This window comes from Pseudochaenichthys georgianus, unplaced genomic scaffold (assembly GCF_902827115.2).
Source record: "Pseudochaenichthys georgianus unplaced genomic scaffold, fPseGeo1.2 scaffold_625_arrow_ctg1, whole genome shotgun sequence".
Lineage (NCBI taxonomy): Eukaryota > Metazoa > Chordata > Actinopteri > Perciformes > Channichthyidae > Pseudochaenichthys > Pseudochaenichthys georgianus.
In genome coordinates this window covers 44,238-62,224 of record NW_027263183.1, presented here as the reverse complement: position 1 = coordinate 62,224, position 17,987 = coordinate 44,238, and the positions used below count along the sequence as shown (strand labels likewise).

Genomic DNA, 17,987 nt, shown 5'->3' with positions numbered 1-17,987 from the left:
ATAACGACATAGCATCTCAAACCAACCCCTATAGCAGAATTATTTTAATTTAATTTTAGAATAATTATTATTGTAAGTAAAATTGTCTTTATTGGAAGAAAAAAATGGGATTAAAAATTATAGAAAATAATAATAATTAAATGATAATTCAAATATTCAAATGAAATAAAATAATAATGGAATGAATACAAAATAATAATAATAATAATAATATAAAACGTAATACAATCATAAAAAGAACTTGGAAAAAAAGATATAAAGATATTTAATATGAAGAAAAGGTTTTACTACAACAACAAAATAAAGATAATACTAAAAAAAACTAAAAAACTAATTATTACAAAAATTAAAAACACATTAAAAACAATGTGTGTGTGTGTGTGTGTGTGTGTGTGTGTGTGTGTGTGTGTGTGTGTGTGTGTGTGTGTGTGTGTGTGTGTGTGTGTGTGTGTGTGTGTGTGTGTGTGTGTGTGTGTCTGTGTGCCTAACCCTATCTTGACCTTCACTGTCCTCACTGTCCGGAATAGCCCTAACAGCCTGATCGTGTCCCTTCTGCCCATAACATGTTTTGGTGTCCATTTCCTGTAAATATCAGTAGATAAAGTAAAAACATTTACCATCATTATGTATGATGGTAAATTATTATTATTATTATTATTATTATTATTATTATTATTATTATTATAGTTTATAATACTCATTGTGCAGATTGGCCCATTTCAGAATAATATATATATATGTGTTATAATGATTGATCATTAAAGTGTTCTCAAAGCTGGTGAAGGTGCAGCGAGTCTGAAGTACTTTGTAGACTGCAGGGTAGCTGGTGGATTTACTCCAGGTGGAACTAAAGTCTGATTCAACACTTGATTATATTTCACATCATTCATCCAGATCTGTAAAGTAACTAAAGGTATTCAATACATGTAGAAGTACACCATTTACCTCTGAATTGTAGTGGAGTCGAAGTACACAGTAGTAAATGGAAATACTCAAGTAACGTACCTCAACATTTGTACTTACAGTACTTGAGTAAATCTACTTAGTTACTTTACTTTAAACCAATTCTGACTTTGATTTCAGAATTCTGACTTAGAAATTTGGTATTTCAATCTTTATTATTAACCTTATTCATTTATTTTATATTCTTTATTGTATGTATTCATTTTGTGTTATGTCCTTTGCTTCACATAGAGGGATACTTGTTTATTTTTATTGTATATTACTGTTATTATCATAACTATTTTACCTTCTTGTGTCTCTTGAATTGTTATACTATTCTGGCAAGTTTGCAAAAAGCTTTGACTTGTAGTCAGTTTTTAGTTTTAATATATGATCTGTCCCATGTTGTCAAAGCACTGGGTTTATGAAAAGTGACTTTTTGGTGATTTGGCCCTAATCGTCTTCCTTAGTCACACCGTACAGTAAATGGAGAGATGTTTCTTTAACAGTGGGAGGGGTTTCTTTTCAGGGCGGGCTCTCTCTGACAGGAGGAAGAAGCTCTGGTGACTGGCAGCCGGGGATCCAACCTTCAAAAGCCGGCTGGTCTTTATTTGCTACTTCCTTTACCATTTTTTTTACATAAACAGGGATCTATGGCTTCCAAAGGGATGAATCTGTGCAACGTTTGCTGCCTGCTTCTCTACGTTATTTCGGCGGTGCTTGCAGGGTAAGTCTGTTGAAAATGAGAAAGCATCTCCAGGTGGTACACATGTTCCTCTGTGATTGGTCCACATCACTTCTACATGTGTTGTGTGGACTACAGTAGCTTTACACACCGAGATAAATCACTATTAAGTATGTATTTATGTGTGTTTGATATCTAGCTAAACGGTTATATTCAGGAGTTTAAATGCTTTGTTTTGAATGACTAGTTAGCTCGGTTAGCATGGAGCTAGCCTTCAAACCAGGAAATGGCTGTAAATTGAAGCCGATTTTTGTGAATGGACGTAGTGGCCAAACGGTGGTACTACAACCTACGTGACGTCATTTTGTCACATAAATACTTTCCCCCATTGACTTACATTGGGAAAGAGACGTCTGTAAATCAGTGCATACTGATTTTTTTCCCCAGCTAAATAAACTACCCAGCACAAACACTTGTATATAATTTATTTAAATACATCATAAAATGCACTGAAAGCTGAATAGAGTAATTTTCTCTCTCCATTAATTTGGTATTTTAATATTTATTATTCATTTATTTTATTGTATTTATTCATTTTGTGTTCTGTCCTTTAATTTACAGAGAGGGATCATTGTTTATTTTATTGTATTTTACTGTTATTATCATACCTATTTTATCTCTTTGAATTGCTATATTATGCTGGTAAGTGTGCAAAAAGCTTTGACCTATAGTGACATTTATTTTTTGTTTTAATATGTGATCTGTCCCATGTTGTCAAAGCACTTACATCTGAACTGGGTTTATGAAAATGTGCTATACAAATGCCCGTATCATCCGGGTACTTCCTGAACCTACAGTCGCTCCATTTTGTCTTCATGCGCCACTGAGCAGCTCTCATAGGAATGAACGGTGTTTCAGTTCACTTTATAAATCCATGCTTCACACCGGCTTTACTACTCAGTGCTAGCTTGTTGTATATCACCCATAACACATTAAAACACACATCTAACTGTTTCATTTGGCTTTCCATGTGTCAGTCCATTATCTATTCTTAATTTGACCCTTTTCTTTATTATAGGCGAGATTTCTATGCTATCTTGGGGGTGACCAAGAGTGCATCAATCAGGGACATAAAGAAGGCCTACAGAAAGCTGGCTCTTCAGTTACACCCCGACAGAAACCAGGACGACCCCAACGCTGCAGACAAATTTGCAGATTTGGGATCAGCTTATGAGGTGGGTGCACGCTCTCTATAACCATTGTTTTTGTGTTTAATGCAAGTGATAGCTGCAGGGAAGCACAGTCAATACATGTGGATTTAAAAGGTGGGTTTAGTTGCGTAAATGTCATGAAACTTCAGAAGGAAAGTGTATATATTGAACGGAAATATGAGATTGTGTGCGGAAGAGCCTGAAGCTACGTTACAAGAGGCTATTGTACTCTCGCTTTTTGGTTGTTGTTGGAAACGGTAGCTGCACTGTGATTGGTCAACTAGACCGTGTGGCTGCTTCTGATTGGCTGTTGAGCGGCACAGCTGGCATATGTAAAAGCCAGACGTGGATAAATGGGAGTGGATTCAGACACGATCTGCAGGTGTTTTAGTATCAAATATTCCCACTGCATTTCAAAGTAACTGGGATTAGTTGTGTTGTTTGATAAACAAGGAGTGGACACATGTGGAGTATTACACGGTTTAAATGTTATTTCTTGATAATAATAGTCTATATTTTTATAGCAACATTCATACGGAAAGGAAATAGACATTACATGGACACAAACCGAGAGTTCATGTTTAAAGATACATTTGATGGATATTATCATACTTATTTACCTTTATATACACATATTAGTTTAGTTTACTGTGCCTTGATAAGAGGAATATTATATTATGCATGTTATTATGATTTTCTTAAGCTAGTTGAAAGAGAGTATCATAATAAAACTGCACTTTAAAATGTAATTGTATCTTTTTTTAATTGGTGCTTTGTGTGTTCACTTTATTTTGATAAAAAGAGGATTGTTGGAAATTCTTTTTTTAACATTTAACAAGCGATTTGTTGTAATTTAGCTGTGTAGGCTACTGAAAGAGGGAGTGTTCACTTTAATATCTGACTATTTAACTTGCATTTCATATTTGTATCTTAATATTCAACTATGCTGCGTCCAGTTGAACAGGTGTACCTTATTCAGGGGCCAGTCAGTGTTAAAACAGTCAACAATTTCCCAGGGATATATGTCATACATGTCTTAGGTTAGTATGTGAATAATACTGCTTTTCTCATTTTTGAAATCAAGTTTTGCTTAGGTTTAGATGGTGTTTGTGTTCTGTTATATTGTTGTACTGGATGACATTATGTACATGGTTTCCCATACGCTGTGTGAATTAGAACAATGTAGAATATATTACGTTCTTCAATTGTTGTAATGTAGCTGTGTAGGTTACTGAAAGAAGCAGAAAGGCTGAACTAAGTACACTTTAAGATCTGATTATTTAATTGGCTTGTGTATTTTAGGTGCTCTCAAACGAGGAGAACAGGAAACAGTATGACGCGTACGGAGAAGACGGACTCAAAGAGGGTCACCACGGCTCACACAACGACATCTTCTCCAGGTGCGTTTCATGGGCTCAGGTCCAACACCGTAAGCCAATGGGATACCTTATTTCACAAGTAAAGGGTTAACCTAAAGTTCAGTTCACTAAAAACTAAGATGGTTTTTCACCTGAACCTTGAAATGTCCAGCTGTGCCGATCATTTTGATGATATTTGCCCACGTTTGCTTCCTCCACCCGATAAATAAACTTCAACGTATCGTCAATAAAGCATCTCAAAGCACCTGCAGTCCCCTTCCATCACTCGAATCACTTCACCACCAACGAACTGTCACAAGGGCAAAGAAAGTCATTTCTGACCCGTCCCACCCAGCTCACCATGTCTTCCAACTTCTGCCCTCAGGGAGGCGCTACAGGTCCGCCAAAACCGCCCGCTTCAAAAACAGCTTCTTCCCCTTTGCAATACGGACACTAAGGCCCAATCCCAAACCACTCCCTCGACCCTACCCCTCCGTGACGTAGTGAACTCCGTCTGTAGCCACACTCGCAGCTCCACGAGGCTCCCTCCTGTCAGATGGAGGGAGTACACACAGCAGCAAGCTTTGGGACGGCCTCACCTCTCCGGCAGAAACAGGAAATGCCGTACCTGTATCTACCAACGGTTTCAAATCAGCATCTCTTAGACAAAAAGTTTAAATTAATAACTCAAATAAAACTCCAAACATCTTTCATTGTGTTTCAAAGCTCTTTTAGTTTAAAACCTGACGTTTATAAGCTTCTTAGTTTTTGCAACAGTCTGTAAATATACACAACTTTATAATAAAATGCACACATTTACCTTTTTCTAGACTAAACACAGGTTTGATCCTAAGTTAAAAACATGAGGTTATCATGAGGTCGTTAACATCGCAGTTTATCAGTGGATGTTTGCTGGAACTACTTGTTCACAGCGTGTTTCCTGAGGACACACACAGCGTGACTCCGGTCAGGGAGAGACCGGTCTCAAGTCAGCACCGCTGCAGACTCGCTGTCTGAGGGATTGGTAGCCCACTCCCCCTCCTCACTCGCTGCTTTGGAACAGCCCTCAATCGTGGCTGTGGTCCTGGATCATCGGTCCTGGATGGATATCCTCGTGGATTCATCTTCCTATTATACACACATGCATTTCCAAACATCTGGACTACCTATGTTGCAAATGTATTATCTTTTCAATTTACACACGGCATCTATTGCACGTCTGTCCGTCCTGGGAGAGGGATCCCTCCTCTGCTGCTCTCCCTGAGGTTTCTCACATGTTCCTTTAAACTGTGGGTTTTCTCCGGAAGTTTTTCCTTGTACGATGTGAGGGTCTAAGGACAGAGGGTCTGAGGACAGAGGGTCTGAGGACAGAGGGTCTGAGGACAGAGGGTCTGAGGACAGAGGGTCTAAGGACAGAGGGTCTAAGGACAGAGGGTGTCGTATTGTCATACTGATATTCTGTACACACTGTGAAGTCCACTGAGACAAATGTAACATTTGTGATATTGGGCTATATAAATAAACATTGATTGATTGAATGTGGGGGACCCTCCGCGTGAACGCGCAAACGGAGGGGTAGGGTGTAGGGGGCGGTTTGGGATTGGGCCTAAACGGACTCTAAATAACCCCAATGAACAATCACAATCCACCACACCTTGAACCTTATGTCATGATGTGTGTCTTTGCCCTGTGCGGTGTGTTGTCTGTTTGTATGTTAACTGTATGGAACAAGCTGTAATAATCTGCACTGAACACGCACTCCACCAGCCTGGCTGTGTGGTCAGTAAAGATTCTAATCTAATACAGTTACAATAAATATAACGTTGTTTGTGTCGCTAACGGCTTTGAAAAGGTTATTTGGATAATCAACAAACTTTACTTTGAACAGTTAACACAGAAACAACTTTTTCTTTCTTTACAAATAAATAGTTCATTCAAAAACACCCCACGTTGTTTTGATATCAGAATCAAAAATCCTTTATTCGTCCCGGAGTTCTCGTGGATTAGTATTATTATATAATGTCATCATCGGGTGGATCATTGTGAGCAATGGGTCGCAGTAACCCTGTGTCAGTGTGACTCAGATTCTGAAGGCAAACATTGCGGTTTCCTTTTTGTATTTAATGTGTAACTTGTCTCCTCTCTCTCTGCAGCTTCTTTGGTGACTTTGGGTTCATGTTCGGAGGAAACCGACAGCAGCAGGACAGGAACATCCCCAGAGGGAATGACATCATACTCGACCTGGAGGTCACGCTGGAAGAGGTGTACTCTGGGAACTTTGTGGAGGTGAGGAGAAGATACCTGCACTCAAGTGTGTATCCAATTCAAAGGTTTTATCGTCATGTGCTCAAAGCTGACATTCTTCTGACCTGAGCTCCTCCAACGATACAACATATATAATAAAATACAACGTAAAAAGTAGTGTCTATATACATGTCAATAGAATATGGTATATGTACAAGAACAGAATATGAAATTACACAAAGTGGGATTGGTTGTTTGACAGACATTGAAGTTGTGAAACTGGAGCATTTGCTGACTCATCGTCTGAGTTGCTGTGCGTGTTCTCGTCGTTCAGGTTGTACGTGTAAAGCCAGTCGCTAAAGAAGCGCCCGGCAAGAGGAAATGTAACTGCCGGCAGGAGATGAGGACGACTCAGCTCGGACCCGGGCGCTTCCAGATGACTCAGGAGATGGTGTGCGACGAGTGTCCCAACGTCAAGTAAGTCAAAGTCAACTTCATTGTCAGTCTTTCAGTTTGTGTGCACAGACGGAGAGATCGAAATACCGTCTCCCACATTCCAGAATACAAAAACAAATGTATATAAATATATGTATACACCTCTACATATATCACAACAATCAATATATACAAGATAACAGTCACTTAAATATCAGGATCCACATTAAGACGGTCCAGTGAGCAGCGGAGATGTGTTCACTTTGGATAAAAGCTAAATGACATGTTAGGTTTCAAATGGAACGACTTTAGAGAAATACTTGGTGTGTTAATGCAGCTTCTAAAACATTGAATATGCTCTCCACAAAGCCAGCACACTCCATTGACAGAAACAGTCCTTTTACTTCCCTGATCATCATCGAGCACACTTCAAAGCTCCTTAAAGCTCGTCTCTCTGCTGTTCCATCAATCACCACCTCCGCCTCGAGTTACTGCTGTTGTGTTGGATCGCATTGGATCCAGCTTGTTGCTAGCTCATAACCATGCACTGAGGGTACTGCATATTAGAGATGGAGTAAGATGTTGTTTCCACTTTATATAACAACACGTGTCTTTGTTTGAATGAATGTCCACCTCAGGCTGGTGAATGAAGAGAGGACGCTGGAGGTAGAAATCGAACAGGGCGTGAGAGACGAAATGGAGTACCCCTTCATTGGAGAAGGTACATCTTAATAAACCATGAATAAGAACCATCTGTTTTTCTAATATATTGTAAACATATAATATCTGCCCACAGGGGAGCCTCACATCGACGGGGAACCTGGAGATCTACGGTTCCGCATCAAAGTGCTGAAGTACGAGTCATCTGTATTTACCGTGTCAGCTTTCAAATACTTGAATCATTGAATATTTAATAAGTGACTAACATGATGTTTCCTTTCAGACACCCAGTGTTTGAGCGCAGAGGAGACGACCTGTACACCAACGTCACCATCTCATTGGTGGAGGCTCTGATCGGCTTCGAGATGGACATCTCACATCTGGACGGACACAAGGTGCTGTATTTCACCAATATATATATATGTTACGACCCGCCCTCTACTTCAGTGTTTCTCAAACTTTTTCATACCAAGGACCACAAATATCCAAAAACACATCGTTTTTTACAAATCGCCTGAAAATGGTACAAACAAGTGGCCACATGTGTGATGAAGGTGCTTATCGGGGCTATATCATGCAATCGAAAGTGAAACTTAAGCTCGTTCGAGTGCGGAAAACTTAAATACATTTATTTATTTCAAATGTGAAATTTTACCAATATACTCACGGACCACTAGGGGGCGCTCACGGACCACCAGTGGTTCGCGGACCACGCTTTGAGAAGCACTGCTCTACTTAATGGTAGAGACTCGTTAAGGAGACCCGCAACACAGCAAATACGCAGCATTTAACGGTGTTCATTTATTGATACATCCGTTCTTACATGGCCAACCGGCAGATGCCAATGCACTGGAGGACAGGAGACCAACAAAAGGACAACGTGGGTCTGGGCCAGTCACGCCACGGGCTGTAGGACCCAGAGCTTCCCTCCGCTACCCAGAAACCTAACAAGTCCCTGCGGGAGAAAACCTAAACTACCTGTTCCTCCAGAGTACATACGATACAGACTCTAGGAATCTACGGATCCTGAAGCAGAGAAGAAGAAGCAGGAACACCACGGACAACCTCCTCCGGCGTTGAGATTAAGGGAGAAGAAAGCCACGATCGTGATCCCTCAGTTTCAGGACGGGAAAAGAGACCGCTTCTCCTCTTGGGGGAGGCGGAGCCAGGAGCGGACCAGGTGTACCTGCACAGCAGAGAGACGGATAAAAACACACCCAGCACGTAACAATATATATATATATATATATATATATATATATATATATAGCTGAAAGTGAGATGAGCATGCTTAAACCCATGATGGCAGGGACCTGATAGCAGCAGGTCAAGTATTCCAGTCTGTTGGACTGAACACGCCCTTCTGACCATACCTTTTCTTGCACACGGAGCTTCTTTCTGTCCACCTTGACGGCTCTCAAACCCAGACGACTGAAAGTTGCTAAAGGCCTAAGGTCAGCTTCCTAGTGTGTGACTGAATGGTTGAATTGATGTCTGCCTGCGTGTTTGCCGACAGGTCCATATCGTGAGAGATAAGATCACGAAGCCCGGAGCTCGGATGTGGAAGAAAGGAGAAGGTCTGCCGAACTTTGACAACATCAACATCCGAGGGTCCCTCATCATCTCCTTCGACGTGGAGTTCCCTCAGACGCAGCTCGACGATCAGCAGAGAGATGGTGAGGAGAGAGGAGGGCTCAAAGGGCACCTGTTGTGCAGAATCCACTTCTTGTTTGTTTGTTTGTTTGTTTGTTTATTTAAAGGACAGTGCACATTAATTCACATTGCTGTAAATGAGCTAATATTAGCCAGCAGGCTAAACTGTTGTCCTTGGCAACATGTTAACTGACCACAACAAGACTAGAACATAAAAACATAATTAAATAGAGTACAGCAGACAACATCAGTACACCAATAAATAAATAGTAGTACAACAATAGAGAGGAACAACAAACATGCCAACAGATGAAATATCATCATACCTTGATTCAGTTAAAAGTGTTCACATGTTTGATTGTTTAAAAGCCAGTTCTTATGATTGTGGTTAAATGTATGATAAGAGGTGTTATTCCTGATCTGTATGGTATCGTGTTCCAGAGTGTAGGCGCCCTCACAGAGAAACAGTGTTTGCCAAAGGAACTGGACCTAAGAGGGACGACACAGTCCCCTCTTAGGGCAGACCTCGTGGTTCTGCTGTTTGAATGTTTCTGTTGTATCAAAGTGCAGAGTGGTGGGGGGGGGGGTGCGTTTTAATATATTTCCCCAGCTGAGCAGGTTATGTTTGTCCAGGATTTTGCAATGGTGGTATCGCTTTGTTTTTTTGTCAAAAACTTTGAGAGCTTGCTTGTAAAGTGACAGGATAGGCCTTAATGTGGTGCTATTTCCTTTCTCCTGTAATATGACTTGATAGCTTTAAACTCCGCACACTGAGCTCTGATTGGTCAGCTTTCACTGAGTTGATCTCTTAGCCTGCAACCTAACCTGCTCCAGGGCAGGTTAGCCGCTCAGCATAAGTTACCATGGAGATCTAGCCTGCTAAAAAGAGAACCAGCTTCGTAGGACCGGAAACCCCGAGTTTTCCCTGAAGTTAGCCGCTAAGCGAACATCCTGCTTCGTAGTACAGGCCTCGGGTTATGTTTGACCAGGATTTTGCAATGGTGGTATAGCTTTGGTTTTCTGTCTAAACTTTGAGAGCTTGCTTGTAAAGTGACAGGATAGGCCTTCATGTGGTGCTATTCGCCTGGGTCCAGCTGGTCATACAGTCTGTTAGGTGGGGAAGGACCATGGCAGTCATACAGGTGTTAAATAATAATAATAAATCAATTTTATATAGCGCTTTTCTGAACCCAAAGACGCTTGGTTGTCAAACAGTTCCTTATATATCTAAAATGTGCTAGATTGTATTTAGTTATTTGCGTTACGTTTCTCACTTGTTTTTTGAAGGATAGAGTCGTGTCAAGGATAATGCCTAGATATTTGAAATGTGTAACTGTTTGAGTGACCTCCCCAGACACCTTGGGTTCACAGTGTGATACAGTGTTGGTCTTGCTAAAAAACATACAGACTGTCTTCTTAACATTCAGATATAGCTGTGAGTCAGTAAGCCATTGATTTACATGAGCCATTGCATCATTTGGTTTGGCCGCAGCTTGGGCCTTGGTTTTTGTATGGACATAAATGACAGTGTCATCAGCGTACATTTGCACCTCGCATCCAGTGCACACTGAGGGCAAGTCTTTTATATAAAGGCTGAATAGTATTGGGCCCAGGATAGATCCCTGGGGTACACCCAGTTCATTCCTCAGGGGTGGTGATGTCTCGCCACTGAAGAAGAGGATACACATGTTGATGTAGAAGAGACATGGAGAAGAGGGGACACATGTTCATGTAGAAGAGACATGAAGAAGAGGATACACATGTTGATGTAGAAGAGACATGGAGAAGAGGGGACACATGTTGATGTAGAAGAGGGATGGAGAAGAGGGGACACATGTTGATGTAGAAGAGACATGGAGAAGAGGGGACACATGTTGATGTAGAAGAGACATGGAGAAGAGGGGACACATGTTGATGTAGAAGAGACATGGAGAAGAGGGGACACATGTTGATGTAGAAGAGACATGGAGAAGAGGGGACACATGTTGATGTAGAAGAGACATGGAGAAGAGGGGACACATGTTGATGTAGAAGAGACATGGAGAAGAGGGGACACATGTTGATGTAGAAGAGACATGGAGAAGAGGGGACACATGTTGATGTAGAAGAGACATGGAAGAAGAGGGGACACATGTTGATGTAGAAGAGACATGAAGAAGAGGGGACACATGTTGATGTAGATGAGACATGAAGAAGAGGGGACACATGTTGATGTAGAAGAGACATGAAGAAGAGGGGACACATGTTGATGTAGAAGAGGGGACACATGTTGATGTAGATGAGACATGAAGAAGAGGGGACACATGAAGATGTAGAAGAGACATGAAGAAGAGGGGACACATGTTGATGTAGAAGAGACATGAAGAAGAGGGGACACATGTTGATGTAGAAGAGACATTAAGAAGAGGGGACACATGTTGATGTAGAAGAGACATGAAGAAGAGTGGACACATGTTGATGTAGAAGAGACATGAAGAAGAGGGGACACATGTTGATGTAGAAGAGACATGAAGAAGAGGGGACACATGTTGATGTAGATGAGACATGAAGAAGAGGGGACACATGTTGATGTAGAAGAGACATGAAGAAGAGGGGACACATGTTGATGTAGAAGAGGGGACACATGTTGATGTAGAAGAGACATGAAGAAGAGGGGACACGTGTTGATGTAGAAGAGACATGGAGAAGAGGGGACACATGTTGATGTAGAAGAGACATGAAGAAGAGGGGACACGTGTTGATGTAGAAGAGACATGGAGAAGAGGGGACACATGTTGATGTAGAAGAGACATGAAGAAGAGGGGACACGTGTTGATGTAGAAGAGACATGGAGAAGAGGGGACACATGTTGATGTAGAAGAGACATGAAGAAGAGGGGACACGTGTTGATGTAGAAGAGACATGAAGGGAATACATTGCAATCAGTTGAAAGCTATTTGCGTCCCTTGATGACGCTGAAGGAGCCTCGGAGCGTCCCAACTGGACGCCTCGGACACTGACCAAGCGTCGCTCCTGGACGCTTAGGCAGAGCGTGTGTTGGCTGACCCTAACCCGTGCCCGTCTCTTGGCTTCAGGCTTGATCGCTGTTCAAATGACAGTTGGAATGGTTAGCGTTTCATATGCACGCAAATAAAATAAAATATAAGCCAACAGAATCAACCAAGACAATAAATGAAGTGCAACACTGTCTGAATCCGGACTAGACGGCTTGATGTCTTTCACATCAGTTTATTTTTGTTCAAGTTTTTTTTTTTATCACGATAGATACGATATCTCTGAAAAAGCATATCGTGGAGACCTAATATCGTCACGACGATATATATCGTGTATAAGTTACTAAAGATATGATTCTGAAATACTGATGTAAACAAATGGGTTTCTCATGCATGAATTTACTCTACTTTAATTCATTCAAATGTATAGTGTTTTCCCATACAACATTTGAAATAGGCTACAAGATATTAGCATAATTATATTGGCTATCTGATATTTTAAAATCTATATTCCTGATGTGTTTTTCTCTTCGGTTGCAGGTATCCGGGGTCTTCTGAAGCAGGGCTCTGTACAGAAGGTTTATAACGGACTACAAGGATACTAACACACACACACACACACACACACACACACACACACACAACCTGGACTGAGATATCACACACACACACACACACACACACACACACACACACACCCTCTATCACGGGGACTGTGCTCCATAGTTCTGACCAGGGTGTATTTATTATTTCAGATTGTTCTCAGGGTGGCTTGAACCCAACTGGTTTTTAACGTTCGACATTTCGGCAGCAGTGGCACAAATGCAGATGTTTTATTTGAACTGTATAAAACGGAGATGATGCCATGTCTTTGTACATCTGTGTCCCCACGTTATATAGTAATAAGGCCTTTTTTGTGTTCATTTTAAAAAGCCGATTCACATATTTCTATCTGAAGTTAAACAAACACTGTTTATGGGTCGACATCTGCTGAAGGACGAGCTGCTGACAAACATCTGGAGGAGAAGAAAAACAACAACCTGTGAAACACCAGCAGATGTTCTGCTATTTTTTATTAGTTTTATGAATGTGACGGCTCCATCTGTTCACTGACGTTGCTCTGGTCAGACTCTTGTTCAATAACACTTTGTAAATAAGGAAGAAGAAAAAGCTAATTTGTTGTGTTTTCCTAATTTATGTCGCCTCTTCTGTTTCCTCTTTGCAACGGGAGAACTGTCTGCATCGCAACCCCCACATTTACTGTTCAAAGAGTTGACCTCTTTCATAAAACAGTGCATTTTTAATATGTTGGAGGACATGAGGGCAGTTTGCATATCCTCCAGTGCCACTATAGGAACATGTTGTTTTTCAAATTGACCTCAGACCAGGAAGCATCCAATTTGGTGACATTTAGGAATTCACTTCTCTCTGTTTTTACTGTCGACTGCAGCGCTGCCTCCCGATGTTACGAGTGTGTCAAGGCCTTATGGGGATGATGTACTTTTGACTTATGATATAAATAAAGATTTCTACAAGTTCTGATGAGATGTCATACCCCAGACTCACCAGCAGATGGCACCACAGTCTAATACGTGGACTTTTCATGCCCTGAATTTCGTCTGTCAGGAATTCTGTCACCTTCCTGTGGCGCTCGCTCTTTGATGAAATGGTGGCAATTTAAAAATCTACGTCACACATAAACCACCAGGAAGTTTACCTGCAGCATAACAGGTATCTGAAAGGATTTTAGCTATACCCGTATATATCTTTTGTTATATTTGAAGAACACTTTCCTAAGCTGCCTTAGGAGACATCTTTAGAGAATATCAAATGTGTCATTGTTCTGATTTGAAGAGCATTTCTTATATTGTGGTAATTTCCAAAGGGTTAGGCTTTAGATGTATCAACTATTAGTCAATATGTCAATTTATTGGTCGTTTTGGTCTTCGTTAAATTAGATATCTCCTACATGTGATGCATTAAGGTGAAGGAGAGATCATATTTCAAGTATAGCTGAGAAAACTAAAGCAAATCCATATAATAAGAAAACACACTGGTTAAAATGTAAAGAAAATAAACATTAAACTTTTAAATTGCCTTAAGGAAAACAGTGATGTAAGCTGTTTCAAGTGATGTCGTGTTGTTCCTACTTTTATTCTGCATTTCTTCAATAATTCAATGAAAGCAAAGTAGATAAAAAAAAAAATTCAGAATCTTGAATTTTGTATCCGTCACGCAGCTGGGAATATTACAATATTACAGCAAAAGGTGCGGATACTTAACCAAATAAATGAGTAAACAAATATATTAAATTAAGAGGTTAACAAGTTAATAAAATACATATCAAATGATTACACATCCCAGGTTAAGGTACCATCATTAGTGAGTCAAAATAAACTGAGTAAAGAAACAAACATTTAGAGTAAATATTCAAATAAAATAATGAAGTATGCTACGGGTTGGTGAGCATGCTTATACACATACTGTATATCGTATATACTCATGCAAACATTTCCATTTACGTACCACAAAAACGTGTATATATTAATATGTATATAAACACAGAGAAGTAATTTCATTTAATCTGCAGACTGTAGGCCGTGACCACACACACACACACACACACACACACACACACACACACACACACACACACACACACACACACACACACACACACATACCATGTATACATCACTTCAGGGGACATTACATTGACTTACATGCATTTCCTGGAGACTTATCCTAACCGTAACCATAACAACACATGCCTAACCCTAACCAAGTCTTCACCCTAAAATTAATGATCCCCTTATGGGGACCTCCAATGTGTCCCCATAAGGGAGGCGAGTCCCCACACGTGACTGTGTAAACAGATTTAGGTCCCCACAAGTATAGTAATGCTAGTCCACACACACACACACACACACACACACACACACACACACACACACACACACACACACACACACACACACACACACACACACACACACACACACACACACACACACACACACACACCTTGTGGGTGGAGGTCTGTCTGCATGGGTGGAGCAGGGGACGTCCACAGAAACATGTTTATGGTGCGGTGAGTGGTGTCTGAACACATCTGCCCACCAGTGTTCCTGTCACAGACTAAGTGTGTGTAATAATCTCCCACAATAGATATGTGTGTGTGTGTGTGTGTGTGTGTGTGTGTGTGTGTGTGTGTGTGTGTGTGTGTGTGTGTGTGTGTGTGTGTGTGTGTGTGTGTGTGTGTGTGTGTGTGTGTGTGTGTGTGTGTGTGTGTGTGTGTGTATAATGAACTCCCACATAGATAGCAGAGCTGTGGTGAAGGGAGTTTCCTCCCCGGACCACCACACAGCTCGGAGTCATTTTCAGACTGAAGAGGAGAAGAGAGGCTTTGTGATGCAGGGAGATAAAACGTCTCACTGTTTCACCTCACAGACAGAGACACACACACACACACACACACACACACACACACACACACACACACACACACACACACACACACACACACACACACACACACACACACACACACACACACACACACACACACACAGGCAGACCATGCAAGAACGAGGCCAAAAAGCTCGAAATTAGTCAACATTGTTGTGTACTTCCTCGTTTGTTCTCTTGTTTTTATATCAATACGTTCTTGTTTAGATACCTGATAAGTTCTGTTGTTATCACCAGTAGATATGTCAGTAAATACCCCACTCCTGAATGTCTTACAGTAATAACAAGTATCTTAAAAAGCCAGTTCAAGAGAATAACAGAAGTTCTCTGCCTTGATGAGACCAAACACAGAACCGATGTTAGACTTGTTTTGAAGCCCTGTGGCCGATAAGGCAAAGCCAAAGAAGACCAAGGTACAGTTTGGCACTCCACTTCTGGGCAGTAATCAATAAACAATATTTCATATTAATATTCCTTCTGTCATATATTTATGTATATATATATGTGTATACATAATACCTTGTTAAATTCAACATGTACATTTTCTACTTTCTTGTTTATTTCTAGTCTTTGAATTGGTATGGGGCAATGCCTTGTCTTTTTATGCTGCTGCAACAATCAATAAAGTACTTCTTATCTTATCTGAATCCACCTTTATGAAACCCAACAAGAGAAAGGTAAGACTTTAAATGAGCTTGGTGATCAATAAATAAAAAATACCAAGGCACACTGATTTGCAGAAAGAAATGAATAAGCATTTCATCCCTCGCTTTGTCAGGGTGCGAGTCCTGGCTAATGTGGTGAAGGAGAAGTCAATGTGGTTTGATTTGTTTATAGCGTTATGCTAGGGTTGCATTCATGCTACGACAGCCATGAGACCCCACCCCGGGTGTCAGGGTGCAGACTACCCTGCTGGACTGAACCTGTGGTTATCATAAACGTTTGTTTGACAGAGATCTTATTTTCTGCAGTAATCCAAAAGCCAACGGGCAAAATGTGTGTCTTCATGCCGGGAAGACGCTAACTGAGGCGTACTCAAACGCATCGTCTTCGCACTGCTCTCTGAACCCACGAGGCGAACGTCTGTGCACGAGCTGGACCGCTCAGCTCATTCCAGTTAGCATGAGGGCCCGATCAGTAAGAAGCCGTGTGCGAGGGGATTGGTCGGACCCTCCCAGTTGGACTGAAAAGCGACGACAGGGTGAGTCATGTTTGGGATGTACCCATCGTCCACACATAATATCCTCCAACCACGTGTAATTACAAGGTGTGAAGCACACGAGGGCAGCATTGCCTCTTCAATCACACCCCTCTCTAAATCACTTTTTATTACCTAAAACACTCGCCAGAGGTCTGTGTTGGAGTGTGTGTGTGTGTGTGTGTGTGTGTGTGTGTGTGTGTGTGTGTGTGTGTGTGTGTGTGTGTGTGTGTGTGTGTGTGTGTGTGTGTGTGTGTGTGTGTGTGTGTGTGTGTGTGTGTGTGTGTGTGTGTGCACTTGCCAGTTGTTGATGCAGATAAGCACAGGGATCACACTTGACCCTGAGTGTAATGACTTATAAGCGTAGCTGCAGGGTTAAGAGAGGCGCAGGCTGAAGGAGGGCTAATTGAGCAATCTCTGTGTGTGTGTGTGTGTGTGTGTGTGTGTGTGTGTGTGTGTGTGTGTGTGTGTGTGTGTGTGTGTGTGTGTGTGTGTGTGTGTGTGTGTGTGTGTGTGTGTGTGTGTGTGTGTGTGTGTGGTGGCGCCATTGGGTGTTCTGACCTGCTCTGACTCGGCAGTGTGCTCGGTTAATGGTGCCTGACCTGACAAATGCAGGGTTTGTAACGAGTGAAGCCCCAAAACAACTCCGCAGCAGAACGGAGACATGTTACAGTCATTTCCCAGAAAAGTATTCAACTTTTGGCAAAAAGATATGCCAGTTATAATGTTTCAAACACTATAAATACATTGCTAGAGGTCTGGAGGGAAACAGATCCGAGTAATAATGACGATTAACTGTCGGAAAATGGAATGAGCCCACCTGCCTATGAAAACGACAGTCCATTTTATGTACGAATGTTAGTATAAACGATATTGTTTTTTATAAAGACCAAAGTCTTTTTACAAAACCGACTTCATTTGTAAGCCTTTTTATTTCTTAATATTCATTTTGTGGGCTTTTGGTCTTCAGTGTTCAGATTATCCGAAGATATATGTCTATAACGAAACAAAGTGTATCATATTTTCTCCAAGATAACAAAATCATACAATTATATTTACATTTCCTCACATATGAAGGCGTGTGAACAAGCTATTTATGAGGGGTTTTATTGTGGAGGAACAATAAGCAATTATAATAAT

At 41.1% G+C, this 17,987-nt stretch overlaps 1 protein-coding gene across 1 annotated transcript; it reads left to right on the top strand.

The window, feature by feature from the left end:
* The first annotated feature begins 1,467 nt into the window (after positions 1-1,467).
* On the top strand, positions 1,468-13,720 carry dnajb11 (DnaJ heat shock protein family (Hsp40) member B11). The gene is made up of 10 exons (XM_034079465.2): positions 1,468-1,669; positions 2,706-2,862; positions 4,141-4,238; positions 6,350-6,482; positions 6,775-6,917; positions 7,514-7,596; positions 7,672-7,729; positions 7,819-7,930; positions 9,052-9,211; positions 12,722-13,720. Exons 1-10 carry the CDS (start codon positions 1,596-1,598, stop codon positions 12,784-12,786), a joined length of 1,083 nt encoding a protein of 360 aa, XP_033935356.1. The 5' UTR covers positions 1,468-1,595; the 3' UTR covers positions 12,787-13,720.
* Positions 13,721-17,987: the final 4,267 nt, after the last annotated feature.